Source organism: Epinephelus fuscoguttatus, linkage group LG2, assembly GCF_011397635.1.
Source record: "Epinephelus fuscoguttatus linkage group LG2, E.fuscoguttatus.final_Chr_v1".
NCBI lineage: Eukaryota > Metazoa > Chordata > Actinopteri > Perciformes > Serranidae > Epinephelus > Epinephelus fuscoguttatus.
Window position 1 is genome coordinate 45,908,372 of NC_064753.1, and position 24,154 is coordinate 45,932,525.

A 24,154-nucleotide genomic window follows, 5' to 3' on the forward strand; every position below is an offset into this window, starting at 1 on the left:
CTAAGTATAATGCAGCAGATGAGTTGACTAAATCCATCCCACCTATCTCATGAATCTCAGCTGCAGTCTCTCGCCAATATGGTTGTATTTTTGGGCCCAGAAAAGATGATAACGATTGGCCAGTGTGGTTCCACACAGCCTCCAACAAAAGTCCTGGCTCTGTAGGCCTGTTCGCACGCTGTTAGTCAAGAGGTGATAAAGAATTGCGCAAGGTTTTTCCAACCAAACTCCCTCAAGGACCTTGAGTCTGCACATATCTCTGTCCAGTCCTCCTCTGTTATTAGAATGTCCGATTCTTTCTCCCATTTTTGTTTAATATATTTTGTTGAATGATTCTTTGAAAATTAAATACTTAAGCACAGTTTCGAAACTAACTTTTGAGTATGTCCAATTATGTATGCATTTGAAAAATCTAGTAATAAGACGGTGTTCATTATCTTTAAGCTTTGAATTTTTTTATTGAAACAGTCCCAAACTTGCAGGTATCTGTAGAAGTCCTGCTTTTTAAATTTTTGCTTCAACATATCGTTATGAAGTAAATGTTGATTTCATTATATAATGGCTATGTAATAATGACGTCATCTGCATTTAGATTGGCTCCCTATAAGCCTCACTTTCATGGTGCAATTCTGTCTGCCACCTGGTGTGATCTCCCTGGAAAATAAAGGCTTGATTCACAGCACAGAGAAAGTGCCTCAACCACTGCACTATCAAAACAGGAAGAAAATAGCACTATTGTTTTGTAGCTGTAAGTTCTGTGCAGTTAGAATCCACAGTAGAGGAAGTGGTGGACGATGGAAGAACCAAAGTAACTAACAAAATGCAGTGTGTCCAGTGTTATTGGTAGATGCTTGGCTCTGAGAAGAACTCAAAGCAATGGAGATGAGGGGGTTTATGGTCCAGCAGCACACTCAGGTTCTAATGTGCATGTGTTGATCAGTTTCAGGTTACATCCCCACCTCTCCTGCCAGAGGAACCAGCAGCACTCCGGTCCCTAACAAGATCCCCAAAGCTCCAACAGACACCCCACACGCAGGACCCTCACCTGTCAAGTACGTCGCTTTGTCCATTTGAAGAAGTGTTTTTTTGAGTATCAGACAGGAGATCCACACACTGTATTAAAAGCTCCCAGCAATTTTAATGATTCAACAGATCTTCGTCAGGCATTGTCAAATCACCATCACACAGCAGCAGATCTCCTGTCTGACTCTGACTTTGATCCAGGACCTGCAAAAGTTTTTTGGATGTGTGCACCCTCCATCCTAAAAAGTACTTTTAACAGGAGAGCTCCCTTTTGAAGTGGTTATTTACTTAAATGTTTCAAAAATGTAATTCATAACTTAACACCATAAATGCATCTTGAGTACTTCCACATTATCCCTCTGAGAAACACCAACACTTGTTCTTCTGCCAAGCACGTTGGCATCACTGCTTTAAAATTCCACGCATGACTCTTGTTTTTAAAACAATTTCAGACAGCAGCACGTCGTCTGAGACAAGATGCTGCCAGGTTTTCTGTTTTGAGTGCTTTTTTTCAACTTTGTTTATCTAATTTGAAGAACTGCTTTATAAGAAATAGCAATAATTGGAGAAGTGAAGTTGCTTGTTCTTGCCTAGATAAAATATTGAGTGCTCTCGCGCCTTGTATAGAGGTTGGAGAATTATCTCATCCTTTAGAGGAGTATTATGTAATTGTTCATCTTCAGCAGAATACACAATGAGATTTTCAACCAGCATTAATACTGCAGAATCTGACAGCCTCCTCCCAAAGGCCCCACCAAGACTTATCTTCAGGAAAAACTATCTCATGTTTGGACTTCATACGGCTAATATTAAGTAAAGAACCTTTTCAAGCTGTGTTTCTGTCTGCTTTTTTACAGCTGCACTGACAAGACCCTAAACATAGAAGGCTGCTTGAACAACGTGGTGACGGCTCCTCACGGTCAGTATTTGACAAAGTTCTATCATCATCAGTTTGCATACGTAAAGGAACGCTGACATGTAGGTCTGACGTTTGGAAAATTCACATATCCTCCTGAGACCCGAACTTTTGTTTGGTATGCATTTTTAATTTCTCCTAGCTGTTTGGGATCAGTTGGATCTGATAAGTATGAAAAACTAAGCATTGTCTTCAAACAGGAAGTAGTTTTTAACCCAATAATGTGCTCATATGACGCAATGAGGTTATTTTTAGTAGCCACAAGTGTTTAATAAAGTATAGAACACTTAATTTAAATGCCTCGTTACTGTTGCTAAGATTGGTCAAACTTGTATGGGATATCAAACTACAAACATTATTAATCAAAACTAAACAATTTTCAACCATAGAATTTGATCAGGTTTTGGATCTTGTCCACTTTTATGTCGGGATCGGCTGCAGACTGACTTGGCAGAGATGGCTGCCGTCTTGTTTTTACATGTAGTAGTATAGTACATTGTGCTGTTGTTGCCACTAGTGCTGTGCACATCAGGCACACAAATAAAATGAATCATCATGACTATCATTTATCATAATTTGTCTGCACATATCCCACATCTGCATGCACATATGAGATAGTTTACTGCACCCAAAAAATGCGTCAGGGCACAACAGAAACACATCCACCCTCCAAACCTGCGACATTTCACAGATATCAGGCAACTGACAGGTGTAATTGAGCGCAGCTGGAACCTCCTCAAGGAACGCTCCACCTGCTACTCTATATAAAGGCGTTGCCACATCACACACGTGTGAGATACCATGGCTGCTTTACAGCATATTCTCGCCGCTAACCAACAGCGTTGCTGTGTGCGAAGCCAAACCGTATATGTAAAGGTAGCCCACTCAACGTGCTGTCAGACCGGCTGTCCAAATGAAGTATCGGCTGAGATACAACACCTCATCAACTAGTGTCTCCACACATCCGGAGGGCAACCCGGTGCAATTTTGCCCTCAGCCCGGAGGTGCAGTGCCTGGCTGCGCTGCATTTTTACGCAGTGGGGAGCTTCCTGGAGGTGGTGGGAGATGGCACCGGCCTCAGCAAAGCGTCTGTGTTTTTTGTTTAAATATAATACATTTCTTCATTCTCTTACCAAGACTACTTCTTATTTAGTTGAGGTCTTGTTTTCATCATGAAAACAGGTCATTAACAAATATTTATCGGCTTAGTTTTTCATTAGAATTATTAGAACACACACATACAGACAAGCAGCAGGGAATTGGTGCGTTAGGTAGCAGCGCTGTGTGTGACTTATGTGCTGATTAAGTGGTGGATGATCGATTTACCTGACATCGATTGATTTAGTTTAAGCACCGCGGTAGTGGCCAGCTCCTGTTAAGAGCTTCTTAAAGAGCGATCCTAAGAAGGGCATTCTTGGAAACACTCTTATCTTAGCGACCCTTCTTACCAAAGACAATCTTAACTGTGCTCTTAAGTCTTAAGATTGCTCTTAACTGGGAAACGCGGCCAATGTTGGTTGTAGCTGTAGGTTAGTAGCTCACTAACCTACATGAGAACAGCTTTGTTAGATGGCGTATTTTCCACTTCCTCCTTCCAGTTTAGCTTTGCTTCTGTCGCATCATGTTGGGGTTACATTAATTACCAGTTTCCAACTCTATTTTTCACGTTAACAAAGAGGCAATTACGACTGGGAAACTGTGTTGTTTTCTTCACCTGAAAGCTCTCAGAAATGCCTGAAAAAGCAAATCAGTATGAATGCTAATGTCATCCAAAGTCCACTGTTGAGGACATTAAATGTGAATTAAGTGATAAAACAATTATATTAACCTTTATTTGTGTAGCACACAATGCAGATTCAAAGTGCTTTACAGTAAGATAAGTCAAAACTACTAAAAACTTAAACAGATAAAACTAAATCAAAACTTTTGTATGTGTGTATGAAATGCCTAAATGCCACTAGATTCTACACACTAAACATCTGTGCCATCTGTTGCAGGAGAAGGACTTCATATCAGCTATGTGATCGGTGGAGTTCTGACCATCCTGGCTATTCTGATCCTCATCGCTGCTTTGATTATTTACAGGTAAGTCCCCTCTTTTACACTTCTTCATTTCCTTACTCTGTGGTCTTAAACAGAGGATATGACACATTACATTTCATACACAGCAGATGGTGTATTAATGAAGCTATGTGCTCCTTTTGTCCTGTTTTGGACCGACAGACATAAAAAGTCAAAGTTTGCCGACCCTGGAGTGAGCAACCTGACCTACAGCAATCCCTCATACCGGACATCCACACAAGAGGTCAAGATCGAGGCGTCGCAGAAGCCTCCGATATACAACCAGCTTCGATATAAGAAAGAGGTAAGGAACAGTCTGGACACAGAAGTGAAAATGACATTTTCTGTTTAATATATGAATGGATTTAAGGTGAATCCATGATGAGTCCATAGAATGATGATCACAGGCTATGGAGGCGTACGGTGGGTAACCATGGAGACAAATGACATCACTGTTTGTCTGATTGATTGTGTTGAGATATTGTAACATGTGACACAAGCAGGTCACGGGCACCAGCGCTCATCTGTTCTTCCCCCTCTCTCTCTCCTCACTGCAGCTCTCTCATCCCTACAACTCCCTCTCTCCCTTTATCTTTTGACCCACTTGTCCCGTGGAGAGGTAGTTACACAGCATGGAGGAGTTGTGTCCTCTGCCGCTTCTCTGTTTTCCTTCACTTCTTCTGTCCGTCACTGCATGCAACCTGCTATTCAAAACTATTTCTCTCTTTGGTGCAGTTTCAGAGCTCTGCGATCAGAAGCATGTCAGTGTTTATAACTACTTATGGGGTTTGTGTGAAACTGACATTTCAGCAGGCCGAGAATCAAAGTGTGATGTGCTACATGTAAATATCATTATGTCACTCTGAAATCATTGATGAAGCCTTGAAAAAAATATTAACAACTAACAGTGCAGGCAGTTGGTAGCCTCCATGTCAGAACTGTGCAATACTGTATTGAAAGTATTTCTTAAACGGGTCGGGTAGCTGCTCCAGCTGCAGGTATACCTTTTCCTATTTCCTGGCTGCAACAACAGCGCAGAGACACTAAAGCCACGTTTCCACCAAGTAGTACATTATGGTACAGTTCAGTTCAGTTCAGTTCAGTTCAGTACACATTTTTTTCTGTTTCCACAGTGAAAAGTTGTGGATGGTACCGATAGAACCGTTCCGTACCGTCCCCATGTTTGGTCCCCCCTCTGTTGGGGTACCTAGCACACAGATCTGGTACTAAAAGGTGGAGCTGTGAACGCTGCAGTCTGATTGGTCAGTAGAGGACGGTCATTCTGCTCAGGGCTGAGTTGTGTCTGGTTTTGAGGCTCATGTAACCACTGTTCATACTGTGGAGAGTTTCATTAGTAAACTGTGACTATAAAATGAAAGGATGTTTTGCTGCCTCTCACAGCAGCTGGAGTCTGAGAAAAAAAAAAAATGTAATTCACTGGGCCGACTGTCGGCAACTTTTAAGGTGGAACGTAGAGTTGTAATGTTACTCAATACGCGAGTTGACGATGTGAATCCATCAGCACACCTTAAATTTCTCTGTGACAACTTTGACCATTACTTCGTATATGACATACACTTTTAGTAATGAGTGGATCTTCAAGCGCTTATATATATTAATTTGGACTCGAGTATGCAAACTGCGTATATTCTAATCCTCACTCAGAGAAAAAAAAAAAGTGCCGTGGAGCGTTGTTCCTGTGGGCTACGGGAACACTAAACTCCTGAGCTTGCCTGTGAAGGACTAAATATTTTATTGTCTGGACCCCAGGAAGACTAGCTCTCGTCTTGGCGTCAGCTAATGGGGATCCTTTTAAATAAACAAATAAACAAATGCACCAACCCACTATTTTTGAATATCCAAACGAGAGAGACTCTCACTGCAGCCTGTTGTTATTTTGTTCTGAAAATGTCGGCGTGCAGCCTCGTTCTGTGAACGATAAACGAGGTGCGAAGTTCCATCTGTGTCACCAGTAATGAGGAAATACAGCGAGTGCTGGACGGAGCAGTGAGTGACAACAACTCCTCCCACATTTAAGAGTACTGTTTGAGGTGGCAACGCTAGGGTCTAGGTACCATGTCTGAAGGGCTATCCTTGGTTCTAAAGGTACCATACTGAAAGTGTTTGGTGGAAACGGGGCTTAAGGTGTGGATGAATCAGAGCAGACCCAGCTTTTTTTTACAGGAGGACGTCTAACAACGACAGGCGCTAAAATGGAGCATCTCAGACAGAGGGTGAAACACAGGTGTTCCAGCACCAACAGAATGAGGAAAATAAATATTTTTGAACATTAATGCATGTAAACCTGCTCTAGTAAAAACCCAAAATACAAGTATGAACCTGAAAATGAGCACAATAGGTCCCCTTTAAAATCAACACCACATTTCTCATAAACCGTGTTGCAGGTAAGATGTCAGAAGAGAGAAAATAATTACAGATTGTCTGCTTTTTAGTTTTAGTCATCATTGTGATTAATAAGGCTAAATCCATTTCCAGTGCTCTGTTTATTGCAACCCATTGCACCAGCTGTTGAAAAAAAGTTTGTTAAATACAGGAAGCTCTGTGGCTGGGCTTCTTGTAGGCTGTTAGTTTAAGCAACAGTTTCAGGCAAGCTCACTGCTTTGGGTCATTTTGCCTCTGTCTCAACAGGTGTGCCACGCCCGCTGTATGCATTTGTTTTCTTATGCTGGCGATTAAGAGACACTGTTCAAATTATTCCTGCTATGGCAGACTGAATAATTTGTTCAGGGGTGTGATATGCAGTGCTGTAGCATAACTCCATTTGCTCTGGGAAAAGAAAAACAAACATCTCCCTGTTTTTGTGCTGTAAAGCAATCCAGTGGATTTCACTCCAGATTAATGATAATTATATAAAATCTGTTGTACTTTAATCTGAAAATAAAAAACTAACTGCAGGTGAAAGCACAGTGTTACTAAAAGGAGCGGACGTGCTGTGCATGGGTTGTGTTTGAAGGTGACATCTTGTTCTGGAGTGTTGTGCAGTTGGTTGCTGATTAATCCTTAAGGGAAAATCCACCTTTAACATGTTGAACTTTGAGCTTTGGGGATTTTTGTGGAGCCGATTTGGAGGTTCAATATGCTGTAATTATTCTTTATGAAGGAGGGAGGGAATTAAGGAAGGAAGGAAAGAAAGGAAGAGAAAGGAATAAAAAAAGAGAGAACAAAAAGAAGGAAGAAACCTAAAGAAAAAGAAAGATGGAAGAGAGAAAGACAGGAACGAATAAAGAGGAGAGAAGGAGGGAAGAAAAGGAAAAGGTGAAAGAGGGATGGAATGCAGAAAGAAATAGAGGAAAAACACAAATGAATAAATATATTGAAAGGAAGGAATGAAAGAAAGAAAAGAGAAGATATGAAGGAAGACAAAGATAGAGGAAAAGAAAGCTAGAAAGAAAAAGAAAGAAAGGTGAAGGAAGGAAGGAAGGAAAGATAAACGAGAGAAGAAAGAATGGAAGGAAGACAAATACAAGAAAATAGAAGTAGAAATAAGGAAAGAAAGATAGACAAAGAAAAGACAAAAGGAAGGAAGGAAGAAAAAAGAGAAGAAAGAAAGGAATGAATACAAAGAGAGGAAAAGAAAAATAGAAAGAAAGCAGGGAACAAAGGAAGTAAGAAAGAGGAAGAAATGAAGGAAGAAAAAAGAAAGAAAGGAAGGAAGACAAAGAGAGTAAAAGAGAAACTGAAGGAAGGGAAGGCAGGAAGAAAGAAAAGAAGGGAGGAAGAAAGGAAGTAATGAAGGTAAGACAAAAAGAGGAGAAAGGAAGGAAGACAGAGGAATAGAGAAATAGAAAGATAGAAAGGAAGAAAGAAAAAAGAGAAGGAAGGAAGACAAAGATAGAGGAAAAGAGAAGGAAAGAAAGAGAGAAAGACAGGAAGGAAGACAAAAGAAAAAGACAGGATGGAAGGAGATAAAGAAAGAGAGAATAAAAGGAAAAAGGAAGAATGAGAGAACGATAAAGAGAAAACAAAGAAAGAAATGTAACCATAGCAGAGTGCCTAAAGGTGGATTTTGCCTTTATACTGTTGCTATAGAGGCCATTGCTCTGACTAACTCTTTGTTTCTCGTGGTCCAGGGGGGAGTGGACGGAGGCTACACCAAGGAGAAGATCCGCATTGTGGAGGGCGTGTGTCTCCTGTCCAATGAGGAGCTTTACTGGGACGACCTAAAACAGATCAAGCCGTCCCGAGGCGGCCTGCACACCTGCATGCGCACAGACACCGTGTCCCTGCAGGCCAGCAGCGCTTCGCTAGATGACGGCGAGACGGAGCAGCTCCTCCAGGAGGAAGCGTCCGAATGCTCCTCCATAACCACTCTGACCCCCTCAGCCATCACCCCACAGCGCCACGCCCAGCACAGCCTGCCCGACACCGGCTGGGCCTCCACGCGCAAGCCCTCCACCGAGAGCGAAGTGTGAGAAAGGCCCCCCCCCCTCGCCCTCTGTGCTTTATCCCAACCTCCATTACCTAATACACACACCTGTATTTATAGCTGGTACAAACACACAAAAATAAATAGGTACAAACACGTAACGGTTGCATACGTAGAGTAACGGTACAGATGAACCTGGTTAGACACAACTAAGCTCCTGTAAACACAACTTCCTGTCTCTGAAACTGGGGCTCCGTCCTACTTGTGCACACACTCACACACATACACATGCAGTACAGTCCTCCAACAGTACCCTCAGTGCTACTGCCTTTAGGCAAACTGATAAACTAATGAGCATGCTGGAATAAGAACGCAAAGGACTCTGGGGAGGAAGTGAACAGAGAGACACAAGCGTTATCTGGAGCCTTTTTAAAGGATGCAGACTCTCAATGCGACGAACGCTTCTCTGTGTACAACTTCACCTTTATTTTTTTGTGAACTTCTTTTTTTCTCTGGACAAAGCTAGAACGACATACTCCCTGGACGATGTAACCATGATGCTCTCTCTAATGCCACTCATGTCTTTATGAACTCTATTTATGAACGTTTTTTGTACTTGTGGAGTGGGTTTGCTGACTTTCAGAAAAATGGCGAGAGTGTTGCGTTTGTGCCGCAGGACCCGGGTATTCAAGAGTTGTATTTATGACAGTGCCAAAGGGTGGGGCTTCACAGAGTCTCCATGCTTCTTTCATCATTTACACGTCAATAGAAATGTATCTTAATTGGGGGATGTTTGTTTTGTTTGACTTTACTGACTTGCCCTCACCGGTGGGAGACCTCAGTGATGACTCCATCTGTTTCTGATTCCTTCTTTTACAAACTCCAACAGGTCAAGCAAGGGCTTACTGTATGTAGCTGGTACTCTCAGTTGCTTGCAGAAGTCCATTCATTCTTTGTGAAAGTAACCTGAAAGGAGCCTTCTTCTTCCTTTTTTTTTTTTAAAGTTGTAATTCACCCATTGCTGATCCTCGGGCATAGCAGAGGAAGCCACGATGAAGTACCAGCCTAAGTGCCAAACATTTCATTCTTTTTCCTCCTTCAGCTGTATAATTATTTCACTCAGAGGTTTTAAAATGTTCGTGACATTCTTCTTACTTGGGTTTGGTCACTCAGATCACAGAAAAGCATATTGTCTCAGACATGCACCACTAGGGCTGTTCAGCCATGCAGATAGTTGTGGTTTTATTCACCCAGGTGTAAGACATACTGTATTTCTCTGGGAGTTCTACTGCCCAGAAACACTGCTTTCCCATTCCAGTCTCTCATGAATGATCCTTCCAAAAATGGATAAATGATATACAGCAGTGGTTCTCAACTTTTTTTAATGTCAGAAACCCCTAAATTAATACACAGACATGCAACAAAGGACTGAGGTCTGGAATCAAACTCATGGCCACTGCAGCAAGGACATAGCCTTTGTACATGTGACATTGCTCTACCTGGTGAGCTACTGGGCGCCCCAAGACTCGAATTCTGTAGTTGTTGACTCCGTTTGGGGAGATAACTGTGGAGGAAGTGAAACCTGCAATCAGATTAGTCACTCTTATGACTCACATTGGGCTCACTTCTATAGCGAATTAGGTAGTTTCCATTTCCATTTTCAGCTGTTTATCCGAAGCCGGGTCGTGGGGGCAGCAGGCTGAGCAAAGCATCCTAAACATCCCTCTCCCCAGCAACTCTTTCCAGCTCCTCCTGGGGGACCTTGAGGCGTTCCCAGGCTAGACGAGATATATAATCCATCCAGCGTGTTCTGGGTCTGCCCCGGGGCTCCCTACCAGTGGGACGTGTCCGGAACACCTCTAACAGGAGGCGCCTAGGAGGCATCCTGATCAGATGCCCGAACCACCTCAGCTGACCCCTTCCGACACAAAGGAGCAGCGGCTCTACTCCAAACTCCCTCCTTACCTTATCTCTAAGGCTGAGCCCAGCTACCCTTCTGAGGAAACTCATTTCGGCTGCTTGTATCCACGACCTCATTCTTTCAGTCACTACACAGAGCTCATGACCATAGGTGAGGGTTGGAACGTAGATGGTCCAGTAAATCGAAAGCATTGCCTTCTGGCTCAGCTCCCTCTTTACCACGACGGTCTGGCGTAGCGCCCCCATCTCTGCAGACACTGTGCCAAACCACTGATCCATCTCACGCTCCATTCTACCCTCACTTGTGAACAAGACCCCAAGATACTCAAACTCCCTCGCTTGGGGCAGTAACTCACTCCCATTAAATACTAAAAATAAATTAGTCCCCATTTGTCTGAGGAAAGACTTGAGACTTCCTCATGCAAGCATCCCTGGAGGTCTCTGGACCTCTGTTTGAGAATAACCAGCAATCTCCGGGGCTGAAGATGAAGCCAGTACCAAGAGCCAAAAACCGTAGTTCTTTGATGTCTTGAGGCTAGTTCCACAAGCCAGTCAGTCCCCACAGACCCCCATAGAAATAAACATGTTTACAGCCTGGTATAAAAACGGTTTTGGCCTTTATAGCTATTTTCAATGTTCATGACAACTGTCTGACAACTGAGTTAAATTTTTATGTGACTAACCCGCTGACATTTTCGTAATGCTTAAAGTTACAGGTAATTAAGGCTGGGCCGCTTTGATTGCCGATAGTGTCCTTGGCTTCTCAGTCAGATCTACCCCTCGCTCCTCCAGAGCGCCAGCCTCTCGCCCAAATATGGTCACTTCTGGCTCCAGAAGAAAAGAACAAGCTGAAATGCTGAACTTGAGGCTTTAGAAAGGGAATCCACAAACCACTGGGTGATGTCACAGTAGCTACATTTATCATTTTTAGTCTATGGTTGAGAACCACTGATATACAGCACTTACTGTTAGAATTTGAAGGTCTTTTTGATTTTTTTCATCAGTGCATGTATTAAACATTGTTATCACCAATGTTCCCTTATCCATGCTTTGTGCTCACTCTATCCACCATTGCCAACTCTCCAGTTTTTTTTAGCTATAATCTCAGTTGCCTAAAAAAAATGTGTACGTCATTCAACCCTCCCTGTATTTCTCATACAACCACAACAGTGTAGGCTAGTACTTGCTACTCCAAACAAAAATCGTAGATAAAGGATATTAAGATGACCTGTTCTAACAAATTGATGAAACTAAACAAGATGATGTTGCGAAAGGATGTGTTAGGTTTAGACTTTCTGCATGTGATGCTTTCTGCATCACTACAAACATCAATGTGATTTTCAATTATATTATCTTCCTTCTGGAACATGATCACAAAAGTTCCAGTTTCACTTTGGCTGTCTGTAGTGTAGGGTAGGGTGAGAGTTTCAGAGGTGAATATATCAAAAACTTGGCACTCACAACCAAAAGTATCTGCATGGCCAAACGCTACTAGAGGTAAATGAGAATACTTGTTCTTTTTGTAATTTGAGTTTGGATCCATCAACTCTAAATCTGTAACGCAAAGGTGTACTTGCAGTATCTGCCACAGTACGGTACAACAGAGGAACACTGTGCATGTCTGACCGCATCAGACAGTGAGGGTTGTAGTTTAGAAATGTATCACTGACATCTTACTGAAAAATGAATTTAATACAAGTAAAGATATTATGCATTGCTTTAACTTTAGAGTACCATTCTGTCTGTTGTTGAAATACGGTACAAGGAAATACTATATTGCTATATTGACAAATATATCGGTTAGACTTTATAGAACCATGTATTTTGAAGTATCTGCTACAAGCTCAGCAACTTGCTGATTTGCTGCTAGACGAAGCACTGAGGCCAATGAAAGAGGGTCTTGGCAGCTACATAACTACGGTCTCTGACGGTTTGTTTGACGGTAGGCCTACAGAGCATCACAGTGACCCAGTAACCAATCATCCCGGCTCACAGTCCCTCCAACTCTGCTGCAGGAATGCTAAAACTGTACAGATTTTATCATGCGGATATAAGCAAACATTTCTGTTGAAGATATTGTGTTGATTAAGTTGTATAGTCTTTTGTACAAAGGGATTTCATGACCGTTTTTAGACTTGTATTAATTTTACTCACTGGAGAAGAATATTTTATTTTCTTTTTGTTTTGTTTTTTGCTGGATTATTTTAACCACTGTGTTTCCAAGCCTTGTAAATGATAGGGAAAATGCCAGTTATTTAATAGTGCTCTTTTATCTTATGAAATACTGGTCGCGTATAGCTGTTGTAAAGTTAACAAAAAGAGGTATTTATGATTTCTGTTTGGTTGTCACTTGATGTGTAAATATGAAAAGACTGTATATGTATTTCCATGGCAGTACTAACAAGCTGTGTTGTGTGATATAGTGAATGATCCCTTTGCTATCTTTTAATATAAAATTGCATTTGCATTTCAATGAAACCTTTGGCTCAGTCATCTATGCACTTATTGCTCTCAGACAAATGCCCTCCTCATCAGGCACAATCATCGTATAGCAATAAAGGGAAATCAGATGTCTGCTTCTGCAGATAATTGCAGACTTAACAATGGGAGCGAAGATGTAATCAGAGAATCAGGGTTTTGGAGGCATGAAGCCAAGTCATCCAACTTAGAGCAAGAGTATAAAGCAACGGAGAAGAGATCTCTCTTCCAGGACAAACAGACGATAGTTATAATATACACTTAGAATACAAAGAAGCATTAAGTCAAATTACTTTATAAACTGACACCTTCAATAAAGAATATACCTTTTAATATCAAGTAAATATTAACAGTTTCAGGCAGTTAGTTGTCTAGAGTAAATAATATTCATCAGACAGGACATTAAGCAGCTTCCAGGTCCTGCCAAGAGTGGGTAGGACCTTTGACCACAAACCCTACTGTTTCCCACAAATACCTGTAAAGAGGACAGACTCCACAAACACAGGAATGCAAAACAAAGATGCCACTGACACAGAGGGAGAAGAGATGAGATGCTAGAAGAGGATGAAGCAGTTAGTTGCAGACAACACAATATGTGCAGTAAACAAGCTTCAACCAGCACTAGAAAACACCAGTAACTTAGTTGGTAACTTGTGTTTGGACTTGATATATAAATAAATACATCAACACCATTAGTCTTTACAGTATTAATGGATACTACATGCCCTATTAATCCCTGAATACCCCACCCACTCCATAAGCAACACTTGGTATGTTACCTTGTGATATCATCATAAATATAATTGCATGATATATAGCCCCAGTGGCCTAATGGATAAGGCACTGGCCTCCTAAGCCAGGGATTGTGGGTTCAAGTCCCATCTGGGGTGGTTTACAGCAGAGTGGTACAGCAGAAACATGCTGGGCCCATAAACCAGAGGTCAGAGGATGGAAACCATCCTCTGCTAGCAATATTGGGGGCGGCAGTAGCTCAATCCATAGGAACTTGGGAACCAGAGGGTCACCTGCTCCAAATATGGAGTGTGAACAAACATCAGTATTTCAGTTTTATTTAGATTGGAGTATTCAGAATAAGAGTAAACAGTTTTTAAATACTTTTTATTTATGAACATTTTTACATTACAAGGGCAATAAGTAAAGAAAAAATAAAGAGCAGAACACGGGTCACGGGATGTTTAAAAAGTCAAGGCAAATTTTCCTTACTTAAAGCAGGATATGACACATGGTACATACAATAATCATGTGAAATCTGCCTCACTGGCTAAATTAACACCATTTTTTTTCCACCAATTCTTTTCTGAAGTTTCATGGAGTAGGTCATCTGCTCTAGGAGAGTGTTTAACAATACTGACAAACAGACAAGCAGTATGACAGTTTTTCTGGGCCCAGTATTTGTAATTTTTTATTTGCTGCCAGTAAGATCTTTAGTAGATAGGTATCATCTTTACTTAGTCTGTCAGGGATATGTGCAAGATAAAGGGATGTGAATGCAGTACTAATACTTAAATCCAAAGTTTTTAAAATGATTGTTGCTACTTCCTTCTTGAAAATGTGAACAGACGGATAAGACCAGAAAACATACAATTTTTAAAGTCAAATTAATTGAATTTTCTCTGAAAAAAAAACCCCCAAAAAAACCCTAAAACACTAGGCAGAGGTCCACCACCTGTGTATTCATGGTTTTTGCACTTGTGAAGCGAGTGTAGTCATGTGACTTATATACAACTTTTTAATTGGTGGTTCAATCGGAAAAAAGTCTCAACTGTCCAATAAACATGCAGCATGGTCCCGGCTTTGGGCCAATCAGCGATTAGCTTTACAAACCGCACTTGATTAGAATGAGAAGAAATGTTGTCCAGGGCGGTTGGCTGAACTAGCAGCTACAAAGAGCAAGAAACTCAAGAATAATGTTTGTTTGAAAACAACTAACGTAAGATATATCTTCGGTTTAATGCTGTAAGTTTGTATTACACGCTGTGGGTTAGCTGTGCGACGTTTTTAAAAAGCGGAAGCGAATGTTATTTGCTACTTTAGCTAACCTGCTAACGGCGAAGCTACGCTAACTTGGCTAGCTTAGTGAGTGGGTCTTTTGTTTTAACCGACGCTAATGTTTGTTTTCAGCGTTGATGAAATTAGATACTAGTAGCCAACCTTTACAGTTAATTTCAGTGTCACGTTGGCAAGTTAAACTTTCTGCAGTTTTTCACTACGGGCGGGGCGACCGCCACGCTTTGTGCACGTGCTATGGCTAACCTGCTTGTTTCGCATGCTACGTCCTTGTACGCAGGCACTGCTGCTCACCGTCATGACTCAGTCCTCACGTTGAGGCGAGGCGAGACTGGATGGAGCTATCTGTCGGTCGGGAAATGGGAACACAAGGTAAACACACACCAGCAGGCATGATAGCATCTCAAACACTCCCAGAGAATCAGCGTTGGTGTTAAAAGGAAGGGGAGTGGGTGTGAGAGTGATGAGTTGCACTAATCAATTGGGGTGTTGGTGCAGTGGCATCAATACCCCAATCTGACCCAACCTGAGGACACACTGTGTGCACAGGGGCCATCTGACTCAACCCCTCTACCTTTTTATATATGTGTTCTGCACAAATATGTACACACAGAATGGGTTTACTAACATGAGATTAAATTGCTTCATTTGCCAAACATTTTATGATTTAGTGAGTTTTCTCTGCATAATATACAATTTGAAAGTTTGCAGTAAGCTGTTAAGTGTTTTGGCCTTGATGAGATTTCTTGTGGGGCTCTGCTGATTGAATCAAAACTGATCTTCCATGGTTGCATTTCAGTAGACCAAACTGTTTAATAATTAACTCATATTTTGTGTTCAGTTAACTATTTTTTTTAGCGATACAATTGGAAAACTGAACAACAGCTAACCCTGGCCTGATTTATGTTGTTCAAGTGCTTTATTTTCCATTACCTGTATTAATGCTGCCTGTCTTCATTTTATTTTATAAGCGTACCATTTGGAAGTGGAAGGATGCTGTGCTGTGGAGTTTCTCAATCATCTCTGTCCCCTTCCCTCAAGCAGGACTGTCAGCTCACTGACCTGGAAGCCAGCTCTTCATTGCTCAAGGTCAGTTTGTTGATGTGCTACTGTCTGCCTAACCATAGGAGTTATTTCCTCTCCTTTTTTTGTTTTGCAGTAGTCTTCCACAGTGTTATTCATGAGTGTCCTAACATCCACCATACATGGTTAAAAATATCCCCAAGTACCAGCTTGCCTTTGACAAACAGCTTGTGTGTCACCACACTTGTCAGCTAACATATGCTTCATGCTAAGTTAAGAATATTGGTCTGATGAGCATATTGGTTATGCCGGTCAGTAAAGCAGCCTCCCTTTAAATAACTCAGAACCTGTTTATGCCTGCTATAAACATGTATCTTGAGTGATTGAATACCAAGTGGACAGCCCTACGTCTTTATGTTCATACCTGGTATTAGAATGCATCTCCACGTTCATCTCGAGTGACCACTTGTGATCAGATCTCACTTCCCCTGTCTATATGCAAATGAATATGGAGCTAATCATTTCATTTTCCATCATTAGACTACTGCTGCGGGAATGTGAGCTCTGCACTGGGGACAGTTGGCGAGAGTCTGCCCACAAACACACAGTCACAGGGCTAACTGTTAGCATCACACAGCTGGCATTACCTAACGGTTACTAACAGGTTTAACGACAGAGTCAAGCCTGCTGCTGCTGCGGTGTTAACTCGTGCTAAATGAGCAGACGTTGAACTGACAGTTAACAGGAAGAAGAGCAGCTCCAGAGACTGTCCCTCAGTGCTGTGTGTAACCTATGTTACAGCTGTGTAAGTGGTCCTTCAATGTGGCCCAGGACACATAATTGCACACACTGCTGACTCAAGCCATATGCAGCCCACACCACCTACAAATGTGGTACGAGTAATTGGATCTCAAGATGCGTATGGGGTGCATTCACACATGTACTTAGAGCTGCCCACGTGTGATCTGATCACCCAAGGCTCATGTTAATACCAGGTGAGAACAGGGCCTTAGTTCAATGTAAACATGCTTTTTAAACCTGGAGTTTTATGATGGCACTCCTTGACATTGTAAGTAGCAACAGATCACTCTTTCCATCTAGAGTATTTACTAGGAACATTTTTAGGAAGTCCAAGACCTAACCTGTGCTTCAACTCGGGGAACCGGGGTGAAATTTTGTTCATGGCCCTGCAAATATACCTGCTGTAGGGTTAATGGTGTCCCATAGCTCAGACTTATGGGGCTGAGTTAGCAGTACTGAGCAATGCTGACTTGTCAAACTAAATCCTCGAGGCTGTGAGAACTTGTGTACAGCATTCAGTCACATAGCTTCCCAACTAAAACTTAAAGTGCAGTGGTGAGAGAAACTTCCTGTACTGTTGTCTCAATGTACTAAACCAGAAAAAAAGGGCACATCATCAACGGACATATTACCTTCCTGGTGTTTCCTGAATACCGTTCAGAGGTGTCCGTGTGCAATACGTTGCATGTCAAAGCAGCAGTAGTTGTTTTTTAGTTCATTCTAATGTGTTGGATTCTCAGTTCTGCAGTTGTTGTGGAAACAAACAGGAATATGATGATATTGATTCAGATTAAAGTGCTTTGCTATGCGACACTAAATGGTCCTGTTTTATAGTGTTTTAGAAAGGTGGGGTATGACAATGATGAGTTGCACTATTAGGCAGGTTGCTGATTGCAGTGGCACAGCAGGCCTGTCCTGACAACCTGTGGTGACACCCATTGTGCACAGGGGCCATCTGAGTCTCACCCACACCTGACAGAGAAACAGTGGGCCACTGCTTAAAGGTTTTCTCATCTCTTCCTTTTCTTATATTTGTTTTGCTCTCTTCCTTTTCCAGCCTGAAGATGTTAGAGTTCAAGGACGTGGTTAGGAAGGGTGTTTGAGCCACTGTGAACGTGATGAGCAAAACATATCCTGCCAGGAAAAGTTTTCCCTTCATACTGGGTGGGAGACCTCAACCTGTGAGCTGGTGAGGACACAGCCTTGTTCTGTCAAATTTTGTGTTTTCATAGAGAATAAATCTGTTTTTCTTCCCAGTTTGTCCCCTTCTGTGGATCATCTTATTTAAAAATCACAGCTTCACTCTGAGCTGCCTGAATTTAAAAACTTCCCTACTATTTTCTGACACTTGGAGATTTTTGCAGCTCTTATATTTCACACAAGTGAACCAAACTGTTTATTCTATTAATTTTTGTAAAACTGTAATATTGTTTAAACAGTTCCTTAATCTTTAAACAAAGTCCTTCTGAAAGCAGTTGGTGGAAGTTAGTGCCCTCCTGGCTCTTTTAAAACAAGTTTATTCTCCAAAAGCCTGTACTTTGGTGTTTTTTTCTTTTGCAATCAGAGCAGCTGTGGCCTCATTCCAAAACTTAGCACAATTCATGTAGAGTAATTTTGTCCCCAACTGTTAGTGTTATGAGTATGTTGCAGCATTCAGCCAAGAATACGGCAGCACTTCTTTAATGGAGGAGGAAATTGCCAGAGCTTCACCTTTCTGGGCTATACCAGAAACTGATCCTTGGCAAACTATAGGATGTATTGAGAGACCTGGGTACATTATCCCCAAAGCCTTTTTTAAACAGAGATTCAGCAATACTGCCATAAAGAAGATCCGCCATTATGCCAGCTTTGCTTTTTTCACTGAACCAACCAACACCGACATAATACTCACTCAGTGTGTGATTTTTACATAGCTGCTGGCATCACTCCCTGGCCCAGTGTGTGTGTAGTCCCGCCATGCCAGTGGTCTGTTTAACATAGACATCAATTTGGCTCTGTTACTACCTTAACAGCAGAACAACTCTGTCCCACCATTACGTCCTCATACCTTTTTATTTAGAATAGCGAGAGGGAATAGAGGCTGTGTAAAAGGGATTCGAAATGGCACCATATTCATTCCAAAATATGCTCACTGAACACATACACCAAAAGTTAAGGCCTTTGTGGCTTTGTTATGTGGCCAAGTCATGTCAAAATAATGTGACAGCTTTTTTACCAAGGCAGCACAGGCTGTGATGTCTTTCCAGCACAGTAACTTGTTTCCTGCTGTGATAATAACTTGGTACATCTCGACTCATCATTTAACAGCTCTGTTGGTCACTATTGACCCAGTTAAAGCTGAGGGCCGGCTGTGATCAGTGGCCCACTTGGTTGTTGGACTCTTGAGAGTTTTTGGAAAACAAAAACTGCCCACGATAGCGTTTTTTTTCTTGCCATTCTTTTATTTTGTCCTGATTACTTCTATAACTTAATCATTGCCACTACTTTTAAATTTCCCTTGTCCTCTTTCTGTCGTCTTTCCCCCCTCCTTTGTCCCTGCAGGCAGACTCGTGCCCAGAAAACCCTGCTAGCCCCGCAGCAGCAGCAGCCACAGGTCCCAACCTAACTTCAGCTGGGACCTCCACCTGCTGCACACATTGCCTGTCCTTGATCCTTGAGCTGCAGCAGTCCGACCTGAATTGACCTGACGCTGGGAAACACATTTCCAGTATGTGTGCTTGTACTGAAGGATTCTATATGGCCCTAAACCTTCATGGTAACCATTAGTAGGGCAGGCTGTTGGTGCTGAACTTTTTTAGATTTTAAAAGGGGGAATTGAGTTATGACTTTGTCAAGATTCTGAAAGGTTATATTAGATAATACAGACGGTTTAGGGCGTCCTTTGGTAATGTACTGAAATTGGTCTGACTTTCTGTAGCAGTTTTAAGGTTCAGTGTCAAGCTACAGACTTGAAAGAATCAGCATGATGAGAATCGATATTGGATCGTCCAAAGTAATAAGTTTTAACAGTCCTGCATACTGTAACTGGGGTGTTAGAGCAAACATCAGACTGATAGAGCTCTGCAGGTCTCCTGTGATTTACGATCAGGTTTTGGTAAATAAGCAATGACCCCAGGAACGTTGGGTGTAATGTGAAAATTACATCAGATGATTTTTGTCTCTCTCAGTGATGACTTTTTCCTCTTTTCTAGGCTATCATACTGTCCATCATTGTGACCCAAATCCTGCCTCCATTATGTGTTATCCCAGATTCTATCTGGGGACCTGAACACCAGCATGCAGGTTTTCACACAGGTGAGGACATACTTTATTAGAGTTGGAACAAATTGAATATAGAGCTATACTCTGAAGTGAAACAGACAAAACCACTGTAGAAACTGTTTGCAATATTGAGAAATCTCTTTCAACTCAGTCTTGTTGTCAGTATGTTACTCTAAAGAAAGGCCTATCTGTCCTTTCTTTCCTTTTACTGAGCAGATGGGCGATATGTTGGACCAGAACAGCTTGTCAGAAGTGACAGTCGGCAACATCAACAGTGCTGCAGCTGCATGTCATTCACAGCATGAACATCGATGGCCACTGTGTACCTTGGAAAGACCTCATGCAGCTCCACAGCTGTACTGTGGGCTAATTACTGGTGAGCAACACAGGGGAAGTCTAGTTTTGTTTCATTAATCATTAAATAAATTTAGGCTTTGCAGTCATCACCACACAAAAAACCATGTCCTAGACACACAGTGCAGTAAATATGCACAAACTCTTATCATATATATGTCTAATAATGCTAATGCATTTTTTATTTAATGGCAACTTTCATGGCACTCAAGGTCACCCTGCATCACATAAGATCAGTGATTGTCCTTGTCATAGCACCCAACTGTTCAGTAATCCTTTTGAGTCAGAGCAGTCGCGTACATCACAGTAATGGCTTTTACTGAGGCTGTTTTGCAGAGGTGACTGGAATGGGTTGACAGTGTCTGTGGAATCCTCTGAAGGGATTGCACTTTTTGTGATTGCCTTGCATCATCAGAGGCCACAGCTCATCTTAAATATCTGCATATTCTGTCAGCCGGCAGTAGGTCCAGGCTCAGTAATGTGTGCATTTGGGTAAAGTCGGGCCTGGGCAATATGACATGAAATTCATATCATGGTAGTCATGTACCTAAGTAATAATAAAAGCATTGATGTAGTTTAACACCTATGAGCATGATTCTCTACAGGGTAGTCTGTACAAACAGTACCTCCCCTGACAAAGTAGTTAGTGTAACAAGGTCCTGCTAGGTCACAGCTAAACACAGGATATGTTCAGCTGCAACCTTGTTAACAGTGGAATTCACTGCTTGACCGCAGACCCTCAAATATCAGATGTCAGGGTCCTAGACTGATCAATCAGATCACATTTTTGTTAGTGTGTGAGTTAAAACTTCACGTGGTTGCATTAATGCGAGTATGTGATGCAGACTGAAGTATCTAACAATGACAAAGTGACAGCTGACTCATAAATGGGTCTAACATGTGCATCGGCAGGTCTGTGTTTTTAACTACTATTAAGCGACTGTGGGCAGACCACTGCGAGTGGAAACACAAAAAATTACAACTTCTGCAATATCTGCTGCCTTATGGTCGATACACAGCTCCGCTCCAATCTCATGGCCTGTCTGTGGCACTGAGGCCTTCAGTGTTGATAGGCTTTTACTGGTGACAGGTAACCAATCAGATGGTGCTGTGGATGGGACATTGAGCAAAGCTGCAGAGTGGTGACTGACTGCAGACAGCGAGGCAGCTGCATCAGAGCCAAAGAAGGACATTTTCAATTTGTTTTTAGGTTATCTGATGTTTTATAAAACGCAACTTTAAATAACGAAAGAAAAAAAAAAAAACAACAAAAGGTGATGGTGTGGCCAACTGAGAAAGTTGGTTGCACCAGTGGAAAAGGTAGTCTGGAGTCATGGGTCCTTTAAACAAGGGTACAAAGTAATAACTGTAGATTGATTTTTGCACCAGTACCTGCCTTATTAAACACATTGGATTTCGGACAGACATTTCTGGATCCTAAAGAATCAGTAAACCTTTTAAGCCACTGTTTGTGCTTTTGTCATTTCACTGAATAAAAAAAAGTTTTAAGCCACTTGTGTTTCTCTTTCTTTTGTTTCAGCAGAACAGTTTGAGACAAAGGGAACAGACCAAAAGAAAAACTTGATTGATCCCTGAGTCTTACAACTCTTTTGTTTTTTTCCTAGATAAACTGCTGCCTCCACTACTGGAGAGCTCGATTAGCAGTGTTGAGAAGTCGTTAACTGCTTGTAGTTTAATTACTAGTTTTTCTACAATCTGCAGTAGTTGGGCAGCAGTTTAACTACATTTGAATCTCAGTAGCTTTTTCAGTACTTAACTCCTCTGGGTCACGGAGTTTCTGTAATTAATTACAAACTGCACAGTATTCTCATGACACTTTTTTGCTCTACAATATGGCACACTGCTGCAGCTCATCAGCCACAGTTGTCATTTAATGGCAGTCACTTTCTGTTTGTCTTAAAACACCTCTTAAACCAAGATGTCTAGATGTGTAGCATTTCACTGGCTCCATCCCAACAATTGCTCCTTATCCTCTCCTTCACACTGATTCAGGCCGCCTCTGAGAGGATTGGCCTGCCCTAGTCCCCAAAATCAGGCACACCTACACTTTACTCAGTGCCACTTAAGTTATACCTCTGTGAAACGGTATGTGATTCCCCATTCAGAGACATCCTACGATGTAGTTTGGATTCAGTTCAACTACTTTCTGGAACTAGTTTTTTTTGACAAGCTGATTTTTGAGAGTAGTTAAGATGTAGTTTAACTTCCTTTTATTGTAGGGTGGGTTGTCATTTGAGAGACTACAGTTATAATATTGTTTCCCTAACTCTGATTAGTAGCTGTGGTGTTTGAAATGTCTATCTCTGCTGTACAGTATGATTTTTACCACCAGGTGGCAGTTGAACATCAGTGTTCCTGCAGTGTGTGGACACTTGCATGTGGACTGATGTACAGGTATGTAATAAGGCAACACATTTCTCTGTATTCTGATGCAGAGAGACGAGCGCCTGAAGGCTCCACAGAAACACCGATAGCTCCCACAGGGAAACATCTTGTTGGGTAAAGCTACAACTGTGGTCATAAGCTTTAACTTGCAGGCAAATTCCTTCACCAAACTCATAAATCCCTGTTTTAAATATTTGTATTTTTCTCCCACATTATCATAGTCAAGAGGTTTGCAGACCAAAAGCCTGTTTGCTAAGAAAAATATTTCAAATGAAATCCTTTCTGCATGAATATCTTTTGATACCCAGCTTATTGAGGATGTGAAAACAAAGCTCCATGCTTATGTGTTTCACAATAATATGCTCTAACACATTTAGATCCAAATGTGTAAGAGTGAATATACTTCACCTGTATCACAGCAATTCAAATTAGTTCTAGTTAGATTTAATTTACCGCAGAGCCTATGAGTTTCAGCACATAATCGTATGTCATCCATTCTTTATGCTAGTGCCACACAAGCACAGCTGACACCATTGTCCTAGTTCACTGTACAACCTGCGTGATGATAGACTGAACGCCATTCTTGTATGATTCTCAGTCAATGCAGTGAGTTCACGTGTCCTGTACTTGCTTCGTTTCTTTGTCCCTACCTTTTTCATCCGCTCCTCTCTGTGCTACACTGAAAAAAGCGTGTTCTAAAGATCAAGCTCTGATTTTACATGGGATATTTTATTACCTGCGTGACAGTTTTGCCCAGAGACAGCAGCAACATTTCAAATGACCTTAAAGGTCTGAGGGCTATGTGAGAGCTTACTTGTTGTTCCGTGTGCTTATTATCTCCTTTCCAAAATATGAGAGGAAAGATATTACTCTGGTGGGAGAGGGGGGGGGGAAGCTAATGCCTGCAGTATAGTGTTATAAACTAGTTCATTCTTCACAGTATTTTTAATCTTTTTAACTGCAGGGAACACTTATTAAAATGTTGTGCAACTTTACCACATTCTGCAAAGAAAGATTAGATTTTATTATGAACATGAAACAATGTAGATTAATTCTGTATTCAAGTGCAAGTCTGCCGTGAAGGGCACTCTGTGAGTTCATTTGATGTAAAACAAGAGACAGATCAATTATTCATCTAGTTAATTGTGAACTGACACCAGATTTCTCTCACAGCTGTGCAGCAAAGTTTGCATAGTCTTGTTTATGGTAGAGATAGAACTGGGTAATATGTTGATATATATCTGTCATGATACCAGACTGGATATCGTCTTAGATTTTCCACATCGTAATATCCACAATGTTGTATTTTGCTGGTTTTATGATGTAATTTTCTGTAATTGCCACTGTTCTAGCTGCCTTTACTCAGTAGTCATTATATCCACATTACTGATGATTATAAAAAGTCTCATTGTGTAGATATTTTCTGAAAGCACCAACGGTCAACACCACAATATCGATATTTGGTGAAAAATTTCATGTAATTTGTTTTTCTCCAT

The 24,154-nt window shown here is 41.5% G+C and overlaps 1 protein-coding gene, 1 long non-coding RNA gene and 3 other non-coding genes across 8 annotated transcripts in view; all 5 read left to right on the plus strand.

Annotated features, from left to right (window-relative positions):
- The window catches only part of lrp4 (low density lipoprotein receptor-related protein 4), a 156,530-nt gene extending 148,075 nt beyond the window's left edge, over positions 1 to 8,455 (plus strand). For 2 of the 3 annotated variants that reach the window (XM_049561475.1, XM_049561481.1), the window contains exons 34-38: positions 941 to 1,052; positions 1,881 to 1,942; positions 3,937 to 4,024; positions 4,163 to 4,304; positions 8,092 to 8,455. In XM_049561475.1, coding sequence (XP_049417432.1) covers positions 941 to 1,052; positions 1,881 to 1,942; positions 3,937 to 4,024; positions 4,163 to 4,304; positions 8,092 to 8,433 — 746 coding nt within the window. In that variant the 3' untranslated portion in view covers positions 8,434 to 8,455. Of the gene's footprint in view, positions 1 to 940; positions 1,053 to 1,880; positions 1,943 to 3,936; positions 4,025 to 4,162; positions 4,305 to 4,557; positions 4,620 to 8,091 lie in introns of all 3 variants that reach the window. The other variant, XM_049561489.1, reaches the window with a different exon arrangement.
- Positions 8,456 to 13,602: 5,147 nt separating this feature from the next.
- Positions 13,603 to 13,675, plus strand: trnar-ccu (transfer RNA arginine (anticodon CCU)). The gene has a single exon. It is a non-coding gene; the product is annotated as a tRNA-Arg (tRNA).
- Positions 13,676 to 14,634: 959 nt separating this feature from the next.
- LOC125879980 (uncharacterized) lies at positions 14,635 to 21,759 on the plus strand. 2 transcript variants are annotated; one of them, XR_007447997.1, is made up of 7 exons: positions 14,635 to 14,736; positions 15,094 to 15,185; positions 15,785 to 15,902; positions 17,695 to 17,826; positions 19,179 to 19,344; positions 19,829 to 19,931; positions 20,115 to 21,759. It is a non-coding gene; the product is annotated as an uncharacterized LOC125879980 (long non-coding RNA). The 2 variants fall into 2 exon arrangements; XR_007447998.1 differs by having other exon boundaries at positions 14,639 to 14,762.
- Positions 15,267 to 15,379, plus strand: LOC125882648 (small nucleolar RNA SNORD67). The gene has a single exon (XR_007448356.1). It is a non-coding gene; the product is annotated as a small nucleolar RNA SNORD67 (small nucleolar RNA).
- On the plus strand, positions 17,490 to 17,602 carry LOC125882654 (small nucleolar RNA SNORD67). Its single transcript, XR_007448357.1, has one exon. It is a non-coding gene; the product is annotated as a small nucleolar RNA SNORD67 (small nucleolar RNA).
- Positions 21,760 to 24,154: the final 2,395 nt, after the last annotated feature.